The sequence below is a fragment of the Punica granatum genome, chromosome 8, assembly GCF_007655135.1.
Source record: "Punica granatum isolate Tunisia-2019 chromosome 8, ASM765513v2, whole genome shotgun sequence".
NCBI classification, from domain to species: domain Eukaryota; kingdom Viridiplantae; phylum Streptophyta; class Magnoliopsida; order Myrtales; family Lythraceae; genus Punica; species Punica granatum.
The window spans coordinates 16434237-16454518 of NC_045134.1; the positions used below are offsets into that span (position 1 = coordinate 16434237).

General features: G+C 39.9%; 1 protein-coding gene across 2 annotated transcripts; it reads left to right on the top strand.

Annotated features, from left to right (window-relative positions):
* The first annotated feature begins 7916 nt into the window (after positions 1-7916).
* Positions 7917-19707, top strand: LOC116187600 (heat shock 70 kDa protein 17-like). 2 transcript variants are annotated; one of them, XM_031516418.1, is made up of 16 exons: positions 7917-8264; positions 8646-8889; positions 9637-10442; positions 11697-11929; positions 12569-12728; positions 13189-13434; positions 13543-13679; positions 13798-14128; positions 14253-14414; positions 14816-14890; positions 14973-15073; positions 15278-15347; positions 16581-16637; positions 16761-16819; positions 18584-18656; positions 18740-19707. In XM_031516418.1, exons 3-16 carry the CDS (start codon positions 9681-9683, stop codon positions 18953-18955), a joined length of 2682 nt encoding a protein of 893 aa, XP_031372278.1. In that variant the 5' UTR covers positions 7917-8264; positions 8646-8889; positions 9637-9680; the 3' UTR covers positions 18956-19707. The 2 variants fall into 2 exon arrangements, with proteins under 2 accessions (XP_031372278.1, XP_031372277.1); XM_031516417.1 differs by lacking the exons at positions 7917-8264; positions 8646-8889 and having other exon boundaries at positions 9275-10442.
* The last annotated feature ends 575 nt before the right edge of the window (positions 19708-20282 follow it).

Here is a 20282-nt window from a genome sequence, read left to right on the forward strand (position 1 = left end):
AAGGTTGGATGTGTTGTAGAAGTATGCTATATATATATATGAAAGCTTTTTGTTCAGTCTGTGTTACAAGATGGTTGCAACTGAGTAATCTTTGAGAGTTTTATGCATATATCTGAATTAGTTAGGTGGTTATATGTTTATATAGAGCTTGCTGGGTTGGTTCAATGTGTTAGGAGTTAGGAAAACGGATTATACATATATGAGTTGCGTATATGATAATGGATATTAAGGAATAGAGGGGAAACTCTGCTATAAGTTTCGGGTCGTGACATTTTTTGGTATCAGAGCCTAGGTTATAGGATTTTGAAGACCTAGTGCGCTTGATCCCCGTTCTTTTTTATTAGTTGCGGCCCTAGGACGGGATATATCTTATCATTGTGTTTGTTAAATGCTTGGTTAACTTGTGTTCTGTTTAGGAAAATTCGCAATGGGACCTAAACGTGCAAGGCGGGGTCGACGTAGATACCGTACAGCCGAGAATTTAGCTGATCTGAGTACACCTGAGCCGATGACAGAGGAGCAAGTGTCTCAAGCTCCTCAAGAAGCTGCTGCAGCTCCTAGGGATCAAGATCCACCAATCCACCAAACATTAGCAGCCATGACTCGTCTAGTTGAGCAGCAAGCGCAGCTAATTGAGCAACAAACGGCCTTCTTCCAGAGGCAAGCAGCACAGCCGAGTGCATCCACATCTCACATGGAGCAACAATTGACGCCGTATGAAAGGTTTAGGAAATATGGTCCATCTAGTTTTTCGGGAAGTGCTGATCCGATAGAAGCAGAGAATTGGATAGCTGGAATAGAGAGGATTTTCTCAATCATGGAGGTTTCGGACACCCAACGTGTGGCACTTGCAACATTTATGCTAGAAGGGGATGCTCAGTACTGGTGGGAGGCTACTCAGAGACGACTGGACCCGAACTCTTCACATGTTATCACTTGGGGTGAGTTTACGCAAGCATTTTATAACAAGTACTTTCCAGCCTCGTTTCGGCGCACCAAGGAGCGGGAATTTCTTAATTTGAAGCAAGGAGAGCTCAGCGTAGCTGAATATGAAGTAAAATTTACCAAGTTGTCACGTTTTGCCCCTACATTGGTAAGTGATGAAACTTCCAAATGCAGTAGGTTCTTGGATGGATTGAACCTCAATATTAGGTCGCGCGTTTTCGTTCTGGAGATCCCATTATTTGCAGAACTGTATAATAAAGCCATCATTGCTGAGGAGGACTTACGAGAGGAAGTTCTTCAGAGAGAACAAAGTAGAACTCGGCCTAGTAGCTCAATGGTAGAGGGTTCCTCCCGACCCCCAAAAAGAGGCGGGTTTACGCAAGGCTTCAATAGAGGGAAATCAACATATCAGCAGTCTCCACAATGGTTTCATGAAGATAAGGGCATGAGGAGTCAGAGTGGTGGGAGTTATGGTGGAGCTAACTTTCCGAGGCATCAAAATTGTCAGAATTGTGGTCGATTTCATTCCGGAGTTTGTCAAGTGTAGTCTGGCAGCTGTTTTCATTGTGGACGTCGTGATCATTTAAGAAACAATTGCCCACAATTAAGGGGTGAATGTGTTACTTGTTTTAGATGTGGCATGAAGGGACATGTACAGAGGAATTGTAGGCAGCCTATAGTAGCAGCGTCTAGCAGCACTAGTGTGGGCAATAGGCCATCGGCGATGAGAGGCCGTGGGCAGATGAGTAGCAATAAGAGTGTTCAAAGCCGAGGGGGCGGATCGATGGTGAGCTCAGCAGGCTAGGCAAATAGACCAATGACACAGGGTAGAGTATTCACCTTAACGAAGCGGGATGCAGACGCTACTCCTACTGTTGTGACGGGTACGTTAAATCTCTTTAATAAACCTGCTCATGTACTTATAGACCCAGGGTCCACTCATTCATATATCTCATTGTCATATGCCATGCATTCTGATAGACCACGAGAGTTATTAGATAGTCGTATGTCCATAGTTACACCGACGGGGGAGAGCGTAGTGGTTGGGGAAGTGTATCGCGGTTGTAGGCTACACTTAGGGGATAAGGAGATGTTAGTAGATTTAATACCCTTAAGCATTTGGGATTTTGACGTTATCCTCGGGATGGATTGGCTTGCTTCTCATCATGCTTCGGTGGAGTGTTACAAGAAGGAGGTTATCTTTAGAATACCGAATAAGCCTGAATTTAAGTTTCATGGAGATCAGTTGGGTGTTCCATTCAATGTTATATCATCCCTCGAGGCGACGAAACTTTTGAAAATGGGATGTGAAGGATATTTGGCACATGTAGTTGCTACCGAGACACACTCACCTGAACTTAGCGAAATTCCAGTGGTCTGCCAATTCCCAGATGTTTTTCCTGATGACTTACCTGGCCTTCCTCCCGATAGAGAGATTGAGTTTACTATAAAGTTAGAGCCCAGTACTGCCCCGATTTCCCGCGCACCGTATCGTATGGCCCCGACAAAGCTCAAGGAATTGAAAGTCCAGCTACAAGAATTATTAGAAAAAGGATTCATTAGGCCTAGTGTGTCTCCTTGGGGTGCTCCAGTTTTGTTTGTGAAGAAGAAGGATGGCTCACTTAGATTGTGTATGGATTACCGACAGCTGAATCGGGTAACGATGCGCAATAAATATCCTTTACCTAGGATAGATGACTTGTTTGATCAGCTCCGAGGTGCTACCGTCTTCTCGAAGATCGATCTTAGATCGGGATATCACCAGCCGAAAATCAAGGACTCTGATGTGCCCAAGACTGCTTTTCGCACTCGGTATGGACACTATGAATTCCTTGTGATGCCTTTCGGGTTAACAAATGCTCTAGCAGCTTTTATGGATTTAATGAATAGAGTCTTCCAGCCATATCTTGATCAGTTTGTGGTGGTTTTCATCGATGATAGATTGGTATACTCGAGGAACCGGAATGAGCATGAAGAACATCTTCGTGTAGTGTTGCAGATTTTGAGAGAAAGAAAACTTTATGCTAAGTTTAGCAAATGTGAGTTTTGGTTAGACTGAGTGGGATTCCTCGGGCATGTGATTTCAGGTGATGGTGTATCAGTAGATCCCACGAAGATTGAAGCTATTTTGAATTGGAATCGCCCTACAAGTGTAACGGAGGTGAGGAGTTTCCTAGGATTAGCTGGTTATTATCGAAGATTTGTGGAAGGATTCTCCCTTATTGCTGCTCCCCTGACTCGGTTAACGCGAAAGAGTCTGAAGTTTGAATGGACAGATGAGTGTGAGCAAAGTTTCCAGGAGTTGAAGAAGAGATTGACCACTGCCCCAGTGCTTGTTATTCCGTCCACTGATGAGGGGTTTGTGATATATAGTGATGCATCCCATCAAGGCTTAGGCTGCGTATTAATGCAAAATGGCAGAGTGGTGGCTTATGCATCTCGGCAACTAAGGAATCATGAGAAGAATTACCCGACACATGATCTTGAACTGGCAGCTGCGGTATTCGCTCTCAAACTTTACCTGTATGGAGCAAGATGTGAAATTTATACAGACCACAGAGTTTGAAATATTTGTTCACTCAGAAAGAACTCAACTTAAGACAAAGGAGATGGATGGAATTAATTAAAGATTATGATTGCACGATCAACTATCATCTAGGGAAGGCAAATGTCGTGGCAGATGCACTGAGTCGGAAATCCTCAGCAAGATTAGCAGGTACGTGGAGTATTCATGACACACTTATCAATGAGTTTAGATCACTGGAAGTTAAACTAGAGATGACCGGTTTAGGAGCATTGATGGCTATTTATGATATGAAACCAGTGCTAGTTGATCGAATTCGAGAAGCGCAACAAGTAGATCCATTTTTAGTAGAGATGAAAAACAAGATTAAGGAAGGCAGAGTAAAGGAAGGCAAGAAGTTTGAATTTCTTTTGAAAGAGGATGACACACTTATGTTTGGGAATCGAATTTGTGTACCTGACGATGCTGAGTTGAAGAGAGAGATCCTTGTACAAGCCCATAGCTCACCATATGCGATGCACCCGGGAAGCACCAAGATGTATTATAATTTGAAGAGCAGTTATTGGTGGTATAACATGAAAAAGGAGATAGCTGAATATGTTGCTAAGTGTCTAGTATGTCAGCAGGTTAAGGCAGAACATCAGCACCCATACGGGTTACTACAACCTCTTCCGGTACCTGAATGGAAATGGGAAAAGATCACCATGGATTTTGTCTCGGGACTTCCACGAACACGAAGAGGGCATGATTCTATATGGGTGATAGTTGATAGGCTGACTAAATCCGCTCACTTCCTACCAGCTAAAACGACATTTGGTGCTGATCAGTTGGCACAATTGTTCATTAAGGAGATTGTGAGGTTGCATGGTGTGCCGGCATCCATAGTATCAGATAGAGGTTATTATTTTACTTCCAAGTACTGTAATAGTTTTGTGATGGCTCTGGGCACGAAGCTGAATTTGACCACTGCTTTTCATCCCGAATCAGATGGGCAGAGCGAAAGGACCATTCAGACATTGGAGGATATGTTAAGAGCGTGTATCATAGAATTTCAAGGCAGCTGGGATGACTACCTTCCTTTGATGGAATTTGCCTATAATAACAGTTACCAATCTAGTATTGGAATGGCTCCTTATGAGTCGCTTTATGGTCGGGCTTGTCGAACACCTCTGTGTTGGAATGAAGTTGGAGAGAGGCAATTAACTGGACCGGAAATAGTCGACTTAACGGCCGAAAAGGTCAAGGTTATTAAGGAAAGATTAAAGACAGCTCAAGGGCGACAAAAGAATTATGCAGATAAACGAAGAAAGGACCTCGAGTTCCAGCAAGGGGATCGAGTTTTCTTAAAAGTATCACCATGGAAGGGTATTATGAGATTTGGCAAGAAAGGAAAGCTTAGTCCCAGATATATCGGGCCATACAAGATTTTGGAGCGCATTGGGAAGGTGGCATATCGGTTGGCTCTACCCCCTGAACTGTCCCGTATTCATAACGTGTTTCATGTGTCAATGTTGCGTAAGTATATACCGGACCCATCTCATGTTTTGAGTTATGAGCCGGTGGAGTTAAATGAGGACTTGACATATGAGGAAGAGCCAGTGGAGATCTTAGATAGGAAAGAGCAGGTCCTTCGAACCAAGAGAATTCCATTAGTAAAGGTGTTGTGGAAGAGTCATTCGATAGAAGAAGCCACTTGGGAACCCGAGGATTCTATGAGAGTCAACTATCCATATATTTTCCCGATATCAGGTAAATAATTTTGAGGACGAAATTTTCATTAGTGGGGGAGATTGTGAGGCTAGTGTCCACCAAACATGCATATATGCTCATATACATATCCATATGCACATGCATGGTTACATAACATACATGTATATAATATACCATTATTTTTTTGGCTGGATCTTTAAATGTATATAATATACCACAACTTGTGGCTGGATCATTATCTATATGAAAAAATAATAATAATAATAATAAAAACGAAAAAGTGAGAAATCAGACAGAGATGAGTGTAGAATGGGCCAAGTGGCCTCCTCTTCAGCAGCCCTTTCCTTCCCACCGCCTTTGACCATCTTTGACCACCTTCTTTTTCTTCTTTTCATCCTTATTTAAGCCATACCCTCCCTTCCTCTATCCCTAGCTGAAAGAAAACGAAAATGAACCAGAAGAGAGAGAGAGAGAGAGAGTATTGAACTGAGTTGAGAAAATTCTTGGAGAAGAAGAAGAGGAAGAAGACTAAGTTGGAGTATTGATTAGTAAGTTGATTATCTGTGATTTAAACATTCATATTTACTATGTTGTACATGATTTGTGGCTCTTCTTACATCCTTCTTATCTGATCAAGTTTCAAAAGATTAGTTTATGGTAATTTAGTTAGTTTTCCTAGCTGATATATGTTGAATTGGACATATTTGGAGTTAATCTCATGTTGTTTTGGAATGAGTTGGTCACTTATATAAGCTGAATAATTCGGTTGTCTAAGGCAGGGGGCAAATTTCTTAGTTGAGTTAGGAGGTTTCTAATACACATAGCTATGCCCTTCTGAAAATCTATATATACATATATAGATGTAGACAAGTGTGTGAACATATGTATATATATGCATATATTTTGCTCTTTGAGCTGACTATGGATTAGAGAAAGGGATCTGATTTGAGAATTTATCATGCATTATAATGATATCATGTGATGGATTGATTGAATAAGCTCTTGTTTATATGTATTTTGGAACCAAGGAAGTGCTTAGAATTCCTTGCACTCTTCTTGAATTGGGCTGATCAAATTGGTCATCCATTTGATATAAATTTCAACGTATCCTAAGTTGATGTAAATTGAGGAATACATGTGCATATAATTTTGCATCGTTTCCTATTAAGAGAGTTGGGTAGAAATCGAAAGAGATAGGGAATGAACATCGTTAATTATGAACGTCTTACACTATAGCTATATTGATGAAGTAACACGGTGGTTAAACTGATGCAAATTTTTACTCTTATTTAGCATATTATCTAACCTTTGTGCTTGAACTGAATAGGGGCTGGGGAGACTGAGGTTATACCTCCGGAAGGCTCGACTCATTAAGTGGTCATTTCAGGAGTGTTTGTGAGTACTTTCTTCCATCGTAAAATGATAATAAACATATATATATATATATATGTATGGTTATAGAGGTGATGGTGGCTGAATGATTGCGGAACATAGTTGATGTGTATGCTTAGTATGCTTGTGATGGTTGGACTATAGCCATGGGATCGCTGGACCCGGCGGATTATAAAAGGGGCCTGATCGGCCGCCGAACCCGACGGAATATAAATAAGGACTTGATCGGCCGTTGGACCCGGCGGAATACAAATAGGGACATGATCGGCCGCTGGACCGGGCGGAATACAAATAGGGGCCTGATCGGCCGCTGGACCGGCGGAATATAAATGAAGGTCAACTCTTACCGCCAGAGGTTAATGGGCGACCCCCGCTTATGAGATGTGGGTATTGGAAGTTGAGAATGGTATGAGTGAGATGTGCGGGGTCACGGTACCGTCATAACTCTGTTGCGAGGAAATGCAACCCTATGGCTATATTATTGTTGTTTGGATTTGGTTGCCATATGAGTTGTGTGAAAGTATGATCTTGGTATTGGATCCTATATCTGCTGGAATATGTACATAGATAGAAATATGATTGATTGTGGTGAATTGTGATGTTAACATATTAATTCATTTTACTTTGGAATATAGTACTCACTGAGTTGCAGCTCACCCCTGCATACATTTTTCCAGATGAGCTAGGAGCTAGACTAGCCGCACATGAGGACTTTAGATAACGGGGATCAGCGCAAAGGATTTTGGCAAGTAGGCCCACCCATAGTATAGGTAGTAAGTGTTCGTAAATGGTACAATCCTGTTACGACCTGAAACTTTTGTTAGTTGGTTTAGTGGTATGGTTGTAGCTGAACACACTATGGAGAGCATATATGTACATTAGAATCCGTTAGACTCATTATATATTCATGTAGAGCATGCCGAGTTAGTTTAAAGGTTGGATGTGTTGTAGAAGTATGCTATATATATATATGAAAGCTTTTCGTTCAGTCTGTGTTACAAGATGGTTGCAACTGAGTAATCTTTGAGAGTTTTATGCATATATCTGAATTAGTTAGGTGGTTATATGTTTATATAGAGCTTGCTGGGTTAGTTCAATGTGTTAGGAGTTAGGAAAACGGATTATACATATATGAGTTGCGTATATGATAATGGATATTAAGGAATAGAGGGGAAACTCTGCTATAAGTTTCAGGTCGTGACACAAGAACCGGTGAAAATCGATTCCGGTTCCGGTTCTTGCCTACAGGGTACTTAGAACCGAAACCGGAACCGGTACTCGAAACCGGATATTTATAAAATAAAAAAAAAAAAGAAAGAAGAAGAAAGAGTGAAGTTACGGAATCAGAATAGAAGCCCTAGGAGTGCAGTCACAAAAACCCTGCATTCTCTTCTCTCCGTCTTCCTCTACGTCTCTTTCTCCCGCCGTCTACGAGATCGAGACTCCGATTACAGCTTTCTCAAGCTCTCCCTACCCCTTGAAAATCTTCAAAGATGGATGGGTTCTCTGGGAGCAGACCATTAATCAGCTCCTTACAGAGATGGATGGGTTCTCTAGGAATTCGGGGGTCATTGTTTTGACTGCTACCAACAGGCCTGATGTTCTCGACTTAGCTCTGTTGAGACCTGGGAGATTCGATCGACAGGTCACTGTGGACCGATCATATGTCGCTGGCAGAGTTAAAATTCTTCAGGTAATTAAGCTAAATTTCATTCAGTTAGATGCTCTTACTCGGATCAGTACTTCAGAGAGCTTGTAGATAATGCAAAGTGAATGTAGACCAAGAGTCGAGCTGGAAGAGTAATTAGTGTTTGAATTCCGATTTCGAAACTATTTCTAGGTACAGGATGGATCGTATTGCAGGTGTTTGATTTGGTAAAAGGCAAGATATTTGATTTAGCAAATCCTGTTTGATTTAGCAATGAAGTATTATTACCCTCGTGATCAGAACGGAATAAATTAGATGTCACAAGATGTGTGAGATTAGCTTATAATCACTTCCCTTGGTGTAAGGCAGGGCTAGCTTTAGAGGTTCAGCTAACCAAATTCTGATTTTTGTGGCCTTCTATTGCAGGTACATTCGAGAGGAAAGGCTCTGGCAAAGGACGTTGACTTTGAAAAGATTGCGAGGACCCAAGGATTTACCAGAGCCGACTTGCAGAATCTGATTAATGAGGCTGCCATTCTCACAGCTTGCCGTGACCTCAAGGAGATCAGCAAGGATGAGATCTCTGATGCTCTTGAGAGGATCATAGCTGGGCCCGAGAACAAGAATGCTGTCGTCTCCAACGAGAAGAAGAGACTAGTTGCCTATCACGGTATGTAATTTGACTCCTCTAGTTCTGTGTTTGAAGGTAAACTTCGTCTTCCCTTTTGTTGTCATAAACGTTCTTTCTGATTGAGAATAAGCTTCATGGCATCGCAGAGGCTGGGCACACTCTAGTCTAGTCGGAACGGGGTACTCGGAACCTGTGGTATAATACAGATTTCGAGTAGGTTCCGGTTCCAAAATTCAACAGGGTAGGGTTTGGTTCCAAAATCTTGGAACCGGTCTCGTATAGGGTAGGGTTCGGGTATCGCTAAAAGAATAGGATATACGGAATCGATCACCGCTACCGAAAAGAATACCAAATTTCGAGTCATCGACATTTATTATTATTTTACAGACGAAAAAGGAGAAGGGAAAAAAGAAAAAAAATAAAATAAAATAAAGGACATGAGAATCAAGTCAAGTCGAGCAAAATGCACCTTCTGGGAGTATGTGGGAGCATCGAGAGCCCAGCCCAGCATCACTGAACTTTTCTCGAGCGGCCACGTGTACTTTCTGCCAAGCGGTTACATCTCATTGGTATCCAGGCACCAAAGGTATCCACGTGGGCACCTGCTGGAGTCCATACTTTTTGGGAATTTTACAAAATGACCCAAAATGTTTATATATTTTTCTGAAATTACCACATTCCCTCTCTCCCTTCTCTACCCTCTTCCCTCCTCTTCTTCTGTCAAAACTCTTCGTCGCTTTCTCCTCCTAATACCATCCCATCTCGCAATTCATTCTCACATCTCAGTCATATCCTTTGGGATATAACCGCCGCCGTCAATCGGATCCGACATGAGGGCGGGGCTTTCCAGGTTTGCGTTCTTCCTCATTGTGCTGTCGTTGATCCTGGTGCCGTCCCGGTCAGCGGTCTCGAGCCTAGATTTTGGCTCGGAATGGCTGAAAGTCGCCGTCGTGAACATCAAGAAGGGGCAGAGTCCGATAACCATAGCGATCAACGAGATGTCGAAGCGTAAGTCCCCGGCTTTAGTGGCGTTCCAATCCGGCACACGTCTCCTGGGCGAAGAAGCCGCCGGTTTGGTCGCCCGGCACCCCGACAAAGTCTATTCCCAAATCAGGGACCTGATCGGTAAACCCTTTGGTTACGCCAAAAGCTTTCTCGACTCCATGTACTTTCCCTTCGATGTCGTGGAGGATTCGAGAGGTTCGGTGAGCTTCAGGGCTGATGATGGTGGGACTGTGTATACCGTGGAGGAGTTGTTGGGGATGATCCTCGGTTATGCGGCGAATTTAGCTGAGTTCCATTCCAAGTTACCCGTCAAGGATCTGGTGATTTCGGTCCCGCCCTACTTTGGCCAGGCCGAGCGCAGAGGATTGCTCCAGGCGGCCCACCTCGCGGGGATCAATGTCCTCTCTCTGATCAACGAGCCCTCTGGGGCTGCATTGCAGTATGGGATTGACAAGGATTTCTCGAACGAGTCGAGGCACGTCTTGTTTTATGATATGGGTTCGAGTAGCACTTATGCTGCGCTGATGTACTTCTCGTCATATCCTGCCAAAGAACTTGGAAAGACCGTAACTGTGAACCAGTTTCAGGTAAAACGTTACTTGCCCATTAGCGTACAGTTTCATGTTTTATTGGTGGTAATGCCAGGATTTCTCTTTTCCTGAGCCAGCGTTTGCCCAGTGTATCAGCAGACATGTCTTCTTCAGCATAACCTTAATAAACGAGACACTGAAACAAGTGCTGCAGTTTCAGATTGAATCGTGCGTGGAAAGTTGGTTCTTAGAAGAATAATTAAGTAGCCAGCAACTTAGGGGCTTGTGATACGTTATCTGTTTGCTAGTCTGTGGCCTTGCATTTTTCAGATGCTTTTGCTAGATAATGTAGCCTTTTTGCTGAAGGCTAGGGGTATAAGTTAACTTTTTGTCCTATAAGCATAAATCATGACCTTCTTATTCTAGAAGCTTGAATTGTTTGTATTTGGTAAAAACTGAAAAGTAGAAGTTTGCTCACGGAGATCGTTCGATAGACTTTTTGTATGGTTCTGCTAATATCAGATGAAAGTAGGTATTCATTTCACTGTAAAAAATCTTAGGCTTTCTTATATACGGTAAAATATACACATCTATCGTGATCTTCCCAAGTAGATAGTCCTGGATCCGTTCAGCTGCTCAAAGCACTTTCTGATGTGGTCCTTTTGGTCAAATTGCTTAATGTGCTTTCTAATTGAAATTTATTTTACATATATTTAAAGCCAGGAGGGCTGGCCAAGTGGTTGAACAGCGTGACTATCTTGGTAAAGTCGCAATGAAGCCACTCATGGCCGGACCGGACTTAATTGTCCTGTTGGGTTGTAGGGTGCTATGTGGGCTGTGGGGATTAGTCAGACAGATATTGGACACCCCTCTTTGTTTGTTTATTTTATTTTTCAATAAATGTATTCTGTCATGACACTATGCAGAGCAGATTCTTGTTTTGTGCGCCCATTTGCTGAAACTATTTACTGATGTTGCTGAAATATAACGAGAGCTCGTGCTCATGGCTGTTTAGGGACTCGACATTGTTATTCAATTGTTGTCGATCTATTAGGATTAATGTGTGCAATTTTCCTTAAGGTTAATCTGTTGGTGTATCCGCAGGACGAGTGCTTTAATGACATATGCATGTTGGAATTACGAATGCACATTGTTAGAGCTCTTTCGATCATTCATTTGTCTATTCTTTCTTTTTCTTCTTTCTTCGGGTGTTCCTTCATGATCCAAAATCAACTTTTGACATCTATGAACCTGAAGACCGTTCCAAATTCATTTCTTTGACATACTAATAGAACGGCGAAAGTTGCTCAGGTTAAGGATGTTAGATGGAACCATGAACTTGGAGGTCAGAATATGGAATTACGTTTGGTGGAATATTTTGCTGATGAGTTCAACAAACAACTTGGGAATGGGGTTGATGTGAGAAAACATCCCAAGGCAATGGCTAAATTGAAGAAACAGTTTAAGCGCACGAAAGAAATTCTAAGTGCTAATAAGGTGGCTCCGATATCAGTTGAATCCCTCTATGATGATCGAGATTTCAGGTAAGTGGTTTAGAAGGCCTAAGTATCTGCATGTGGAGGGGGAAAAAATTTATATCCCCATCTCTGCATTTATTGGTCTTCATATGGTCTGAATTCCAAAAATCCCCATAAAAATTATTTATTTATTTTCACAATTTCATTATCTCAGGTACAACTTACAATTCTGTAAGGAATGAAAAAACTGCTGCATTCTTTGTTTTTTTTTTTAGTCATTAAAAATGAAAAGCAGATATTTCGGGCTAGTGCCTCAAAATCCATTAGAAAGGTTCATTATTACTTGTTATGTAATTTGGTAACTCTATGGAAAGTTTCGTGGAACATAAGACTCAATCATGAAAATGAGGTAAATTATAGCATGAAAAGGACTTCCTTTTTTTCTTTTACTAATAATCTATAGTTGAGGGCTAAAAAATGAAATGTATTAGGATAAATGACAGCGTGCTATGAATTTCTTCCATTACTTGGTAAAATTTTGTATTCTCTACATTGCTGATGGTCCTACAAGCAAATGGCTGTTGTTTGGTCAACAAACATTCGACATAACATGTCAAGTATTTTTATTTACATTTTAATGGTACAGGCATACTCCCTAATTAAGTGTAATAGGAAAAGCTTACCTCAAAGTATTTTTCCTATCAGGAGCACAATCACTCGTGAGAAATTTGAAGAGCTCTGTGCAGATTTGTGGGAAAAAGCTCTTCTACCTGTTAAACAAGTGCTTCAGAATTCTGGTTTGAAGGTGGATGAAATATATGCTTTGGAATTGATTGGAGGTGCCACTAGAGTACCAAAGTTGCAGGTTAGTACCTCTCTTAAATAAGTGGATGAAATATATGCTTTGGAATTGATTGGAATTGATTGTGAAGGATGTACAAGATGCTCAATGTGCTTAATGTCAAACCTGGCCTTAGTAATTGCTTATGTTCTGAGTGAGCACATTCACCATTAAGCATTTTCTTGTACATGATATGAAGTTTTTTACTGGGTTTGTGACCTTTAAAGAATGGGAATGCTTATTTTTCACGAGTACAAGCTCTCTTAAGTATATATTACTGTCGCTGAAAGTGGAATTATTATGGATCACTTAATTTTCGGAGTGTCATATGGAATCCTTATTATATTTTCATGATTTTAATGTTTTGGTTTCTTCAGAAAAAAGATGTACATCTATCTAAACCATTTCCAAACAGTATATGTTAAAATTGTCTGTAGATGGAAGCAATTAGCAATGAAAGTTCTCTCACTTTGTCTCGTGACAGGCTACATTGCAAGAGTTTATCGGAAAGAGAGAGCTGGACAAACATCTCGACGCTGATGAAGCTATTGTTCTTGGTTCAGCTCTATGTGCTGCCAACTTTAGTGATGGAATCAGATTGAACAAAAAACTCGGAATGGTGGATGGTTCTCCATATGGATTTATGGTTGAACTGAATGGTCTTGATCTTGTTACAGACGACAGCACCAGGCAGTTACTTGTACCTCGAATGACAAAGCTTCCCAGCAAGGTGAATGAAATCGTGGATATAAAATCTATCATTGTGTTAATACTTAGACATTTACTTTAACAGTTACTTAATAATGCTTATTTTTGATAATGCTGACTCTTCTGGCAGATGTATAGATCTATCATTCATAACAAAGATTTTGAAGTTTCGCTGGCATATGAGAGTGGAGAACTTTTACCACCTGGTGTTAGCTCCCCTGATTTTGCTCACTATGCTGTTTCTGGCCTCTCAGATGCCTCTGAAAAGTATGAGCTTGAGACTGACACCTCTTAATACTGGAAATGGTTTCTTGCCATTCAATTTTGTTTTTACCAAACTTAGAATAAAGTCCGGATCTTATTTATGAACTATTCTTCTCTCCAGATATTCATTGAGGAATCTGTCTTCTCCCATTAAAGCAAGTTTGCACTTCTCTCTCAGTAGAAGTGGCATTCTTTCTTTGGACCGGGCAGATGCGGTTATAGAAATTTCAGAGTGGGTTGAAGTACCAAGAAAGAACTTGATTGTGGATAACTCAACAAGTGCTACACCCGACGTTACGGCAGAAGCTAGTACAACTGAGGAAAGCACTGAAAAACCACCAATTGATAGTGCAAGTAGCATTAAGAGTAACACTAGTCCGGAAGAGCAAGGTTCTGAAGATCTTGTTCCTGAAAAGAAGTTGAAAAAGCGAACCTTTAGGGTTCCACTGAAGGTATACAGTTAGCTTAATGCTTGCATGCTCATCATCATTTACAGGATTTTATACCCTTCCATCTTTCAAATATCCTGTTGGACTTGCCTTTGATCTTTCCATTGACGTTGATCACTCATCCCAGATCACTGACAAGACATCAGGACCTGGAAATCCCCTATCTAAGGAGTATTTTGCTGAAGCTAAAGGCAAATTGGATGCTCTTGACAAAAAGGATGCAGAGAGGAGAAGAACGGCAGAGTTGAAGAACGATTTGGAAAGCTACATATATGCTACCAAAGAACAGGTAAGGGTACCACTGATTTAACTTAGCATTTTAGACATGCATTTTTTTTTATATTTTACTATTGTTATTTTGTCCATTTCTTCGGTTGGAAATGCCTGGTTTACTTTTGTTTTTCTTAGTTCTTTATTCTAGGTTTTCTGAATTTAATTTTATTATGTTTTACTTTTGAATTGATGTTTCATTAGCTTTACCTAGAATAAGCTACCAGACGGTGCTATTTTTAATGTCTAAATCTAAGTTTCCTTTCAGTTTTTTTTTTCTTCGATTTGGTCTTCACATTGTGTAGACATTGTGTCTTGTTTCTCATTTTCTTTGGTCAGACTTTCTGTTCCTGATTTTCACATTATGCGATACTCTAGTTGCTGCACATTTCCAGTAGACTGACCTGATTTTTGCAACAGCTTGAGACATCAGAGGAATTTTCAAAAATATCCACTAGTGAGGAACGACAATCCTTTATCGAGAAGATGGATGAGGTAGCATTCTCTGCGATGCTTTCAAATTTTTTTCATTAAGTTCTATTTATTGCCTTTTAATTGGTTTAGCTTGTTTCTCTAGGTGCAACAATGGTTATATACTGAGGGTGAAGATGCTACGGCTACAAAGTTTCAGGAGAGACTGAACTCACTAAAAGCTGTGGGCGATCCAATTTTTTTCAGGTATTATCTTTTGTCATGCTTGTTATGGAAATCATATTTGCGGTTAAAATATCCTTGATCTTTTTGTCTTCTTTTATTATATTAATATATATATATATATTGATGCCTGTGTGTGTGTGTGTATATCCATTGTAGCATTTCATGGAAACTTTATCTTCGAGACTCCGTTTATCTGTTCACATAACATTTTCTTTGAACATATAGGCTGAAAGAACTTACAGCGCGACCGGCAGCTGTTGAGCATGCTCGAGGTTACCTTCATGAGCTAAAAGAGGTATTGGTCTCTCTCTCTCTCTCCCCTTGTCTTTGGAGGAAAAAAGAAAAGTTACTTTTATTGCCTTTGTAATATGATCTCTTTTTTGACCTTTTGGATAGTCATTCTCTGATTCATCTTGAATGGTCCCATCCAAAAATGGACAAAAGATATTGCATTCATTTTGGAGAGTCAAGCTAGGTCATAATGTCTGAATATTTGTAAGTCTTTTATTTTGCTGGAAATATTTTGAAGTCATTTTGCATGTACAATGAAACTGTGATTAGGTGAAATTTTAGGTGAAATTTTAGTATGAATGTCTTTTTCCCCCCTCATCACTGGAGCAATGTTTTAAATTCGCCCTTACCGTCAAGGGCGTGGTATTTATATTTCCATGCCATTTCACTCTTGACCGCACTACTGCATATTAGTCATAGCGCTGCATCTCTTCAATAGTTTTAGGTCAGGTCCCCCGTTTTATTAAGTGCCCTTTTCCTTTTAGTCAGGCATTCGTGTACCTAATATTGCAGTGATTTCTGCAAATAGTTGAACAATTTAGTCTCCTCTACCTCTTTGAAACTTTTTTTATTAGGAAATTGTTATAATAGATATAGGGAGAGTAATTAGGCATCTTTTAAACATTGCGGTTTACTTTTTTATCAATTTAGGGTACTTGTCATGTGTGTCAGTGTGCTATTACTTTCTTATAGAGGAGTTAAGATTTGGGGCTTTTGAGAAGGGACTATATGTGGCTTTTTGATTATTGATACCAGTCTCCTGCGAGTGTCAGCAGAACTAATGCCTTTGAAACTTATTTCTATTTTTGGCGTGAGTGATTTCTCTGAAACTTTATTTTTTGGGAAGCTGGAAAATTTGATTAATGTTCATTGACGAGGGCCACTGCAGGGTGCTTTCACTGACATGTTCTGATCATGCATGGCTTTGTTTTAGTTGAAATTAGAAGAGAATAGGAAAATGAGAAACGAGATGGATGGAGATTTGTTGCGACCAACATTCCACAAATTAATGAACATGAATTATTGGCTTTTATTATTATTGGGTATTCGTGTGAGGCTTTTTGCTGGATAATTTAACACTTTTCATGTGATAATGTGGGGGCTTTTCTTTTTTTTTTTGTGGAGATGGTTCAGTTTTGGCTTATTTCTCTGTGGATAGCACTCTAAATGGTGGAGAATACGTTATATCTAGGGTTGGATTCTTTCATGCGCTGAAATCCTTTCTGCTGATTTTCAGATTGTGAAGAATTGGGAGACAAACAAGTCTTGGATTCCTAGGGAGAGCATAGATGAGGTTTGTGATCATTTTTATTATTATTATTATTTTAATCCTTGAGAGTTTCATATCAACAATTTCTTTCTATTTGAGGTGAAATTCGACACTTCTATATCAGCATTATAAACTTTCATGCTGCAGGTACTGAATGATGCTGATAAGTTAAAAATCTGGTTGGAAGAGAAGGACAATGAGCAGAAGTGAGTTCCTCTTATTCTTTCTCATGTTTGTGCATTATGTCGTCATCCTCTTTGTGTTGCAAAATGGCTTTAGGGGGGGGGGGGGGGGGGGGTGTGGAGTCGCCCTTTTGGCAGGTCATAATTGCATACTCCATGCACATACCAAGTGAACTCGCTCACGGTCGCTTTTCTAACTTTGAGATTTAGTGGCAAAGATGTAGAGCAATGTTCGGTTGTTTTCAAGGATTAACTGTTTAAACTCGAAAGAGCAAACTTAGGGTGGGTTTCTGTATTAGATAGTTGCAATGATCTGTAGGGAATTGTTTTGTAATCAATAGAGGGGGGACTAGCTGATCTACAACTTTAAGTTTTTTTGTCACTTTAATGGGTCACTTCTGGAAATCCCGTAGTATAGAGCCATAGATTCATTTTTCTTTTCCTTGCTTGCACATCTGCTTCCATGACATAAATGCACTGCTGGTTGAGATTTCACTGCTATCCCAAGTTCACTCGTGAAGGGAGTTTTAAATTTTATTTTAAATATAGAAATGCATATAAATCTACAAGTAGAAGCTTATGGATAAAAAAAAAATAGCATAAGGACTCCCTCAATTTCCATTGCATTTATTTGTTTGGCTTGTTACGGTGATGGACTTGTTTTGACGATGAAAATGACATTGATGAAAGAGTAAATAGGCAATTTGGTCCATGACTTTCGCAGATTAGGTCAATTTGATCCCCTATTTTTTCAATTTACATCAAATAGGTTCTTTTTACATCAATTACATTCTCCACTGAATAAAATTACATCAATTGCATCCTCAGCTGAAGGAAGTTATATCAATTACATCCTCCACTAAATAAGTTGGGTCATTTATGATGCAATATACATCAAGCTGGTCCTTTGTGGTACATCAATTAGGTCCTTCCATCAACTAAGGAGTATGTTACATTGTTTAGATGCTTGCTTTTTTTTTTTATAACAGAAAATAAAAATAAAAAAAACAGTGGGGGCCGGTGGGGGCTCCTCCGCCACCGGAGGGTCCAGTACCCAAGAGGCAGGTTGTCGGCGGGGAGACCCTGTCGAAGCTCTCCCCGCTGTTCCTTCTGTTTTTTCTCTATTTCGAAAATCAAAGGGAGCAAGGGCGAGCTCCAGTAGGGATCCCTCATTTTTTTTTTAAAGACGATGAAACGACGTCATTTTAAATGGTGGACTCAATACGACATCATTTTAACCTTTTTTTTAAACAACAAAACGACGTCATTTTTGGTTCATCCCTCAAAATGACGCTATTTTATCGTCTTTCTAAAGCCCCATTTTTCATTTTTTTTCTTAATTTTTTTCTATTAACCTAAACGATGTAACATGTTTCACAGTTAACGTCATATTTAACACCATGATGATGGAAAGACCTGATGTACCAAAAGTTCTTTATGTATTTTGTGTAAAAAATGACACAATTGATGTAGCAATAACTTAATTGATGTAATGTCTTTTAGTGGAGTATGTAATTGATGTACAATGACTAAATTGATGCAAATTGACAAACTCAAGGACCAAATTGATGCAAAAAATAAATAAGGGACACAATTGACGTAATTCAGCGAAAGTCAGGGATCAAATTACCTATTTACTCTGATGTCTAGAGCCGCAACTAGTGATCGCATGGTGGTTTGATTCTTCATGCCATTAAGCTTCTCGTGCTTCACACTGTTATCTATATTGTGCTTCTGTACTTCCATTTCAACTTTTGGTAAATTTTGTATGCATGTGGCATATTACAGGCAATCTGACGATAACAAAACTGCTTTTACCGCTGACGAAGTGTACAGGAAGATACTCAGCCTGCAAGACACGGTATATATTATTCAAGCATATTTTGCTTAACTTCGAACTCTCGAATTGGCCAATTTCTCTTTATTTCATCAATGTCTGTACAGGTAAGTAGTGTCAACAGAATTCCAAAGCCAAAGCCCAAGATAGAGAAGCCTGCAAAAAATGAAACAGAAAAGAATTCCAATGATTCTTCTGCAGAAAGCCCTCGGAAGGACCAGTCGAGCAAGGATATGGATGGCGCAACTGAGGAGAATGCGAAAGGAGAAACTAAACCTGAAGCTGAAGCCCAATCTGAGGCTCAAGCCCATGATGAGTTATGATTGAACCAAGAGTCCCTCCCATTGAAGCGTGGTAATTTTGAGCCGAACAAAATTAAGACCGCCTTATTTTTTAGCAGGAAAGGCTGCTTTCCATACCCCGGTACATTTTATGTACATAGAAGAGATTTTCTTCCTCTTAATTAAAATCCGTGATCAGGTATGCAGCATAGGGGTTAGTGAGGCACCCCACATTATTGCGATGATGGTCGTCATTCATAGGACTATATCTTCCGGGCATGTCCGATAGGATTTTTGTTATTTAACGAGTAGAATACCACTGTCGCCACTCACTTATTTATTAGTTACCGTTTTTGCTCTCAACATATTTTTGCCACCAATTAGCCCCAAACGTTGATATTCTGTCTACCATTTATACCCTTTCGTTAACTTCCGTGACGAAAAATTCATGGACGACGTTACCTTTTTCCTCACTATTCTGTTACGGTAGGGTATAAATGGTAGACGGAATGCCAACGTTTGGGACTAATTGATGGCAAAAATATGTCATGGACAATAACGGTGGCTAATGAATAAGTGGATCGCGACAGTGGTAGTCTTATTCTTATTTAACTAATCCTTGCGTCCATCACAAGTTACATTTACACCGGCTTTACTTGTGTTGAAGTTTTGCTTAGTCTTATTGGGATTGTTGATGGGCTGTCTGCTAGGGGAAAAAGCTACCCGTTTGGTGTCAGAAAATTTTTTAATTATATTCCACTTATCTTCAATTCAATAATATAATTGTTACTTTTCCCTTTTCTTTAATTTTTTTAACAATTCAATTTAATTTTTAATATTAAATTCTCTTAACTATTCATTAATTTTTTTCACAATTCAATAACACAATCATTATTTTCTCTTAACTATTCATTATATTTTCACACTTTTTCTTATAATTTAATAACATAATCATTACAAATAAATTAAAATCAAAATTTAGTTCTACTCAATTTTTGTTGTCAACCTTCAGCTCTTTTCTATTTTTTGTCCTAAAGCTTATTTTCGTGTGGTTTCCTGTCCTGCACCTTTCCCGGTTTGTTCGGTTTGGGTTGTCATCCTGTTTTCCGTCAAAAAGGCGCACTTCCAATTATTGAAATAAAAAATAATAATTTTGAAGAAAATAAAATATCTGATTTTTTTTTTGTCCAAAGGCACAGCAATGGGGAGGAGCAGGGGTAGTTATCGGCGAGGCGCACTCCTCTCAGTCCCCGAATTTCCAAAACTCAAGTCGAACTCAAATCTCCCAATTTAGTGGGGAGGGGATCTCGACGGGGACTCGTTGAGATCTCTCAATTAAGTGGGGGTTCCTGATGAGGATCATGGGCAT

What these genes read in the sequence shown, in the direction of transcription:
- LOC116187600 (XM_031516418.1), top strand. Translation starts at nt 9,681, where the DNA reads ATGAGGGCGGGGCTTTCCAGGTTTGCGTTCTTCCTCATTGTGCTGTCG. An exon ending in TTATCGAGAAGATGGATGAG is followed by an intron (nt 14,891 to 14,972) that starts GTAGCATTCTCT and finishes TTGTTTCTCTAG; the next exon opens with GTGCAACAATGGTTATATAC. An exon ending in CTAGGGAGAGCATAGATGAG is followed by an intron (nt 16,638 to 16,760) that starts GTTTGTGATCAT and finishes TTCATGCTGCAG; the next exon opens with GTACTGAATGATGCTGATAA.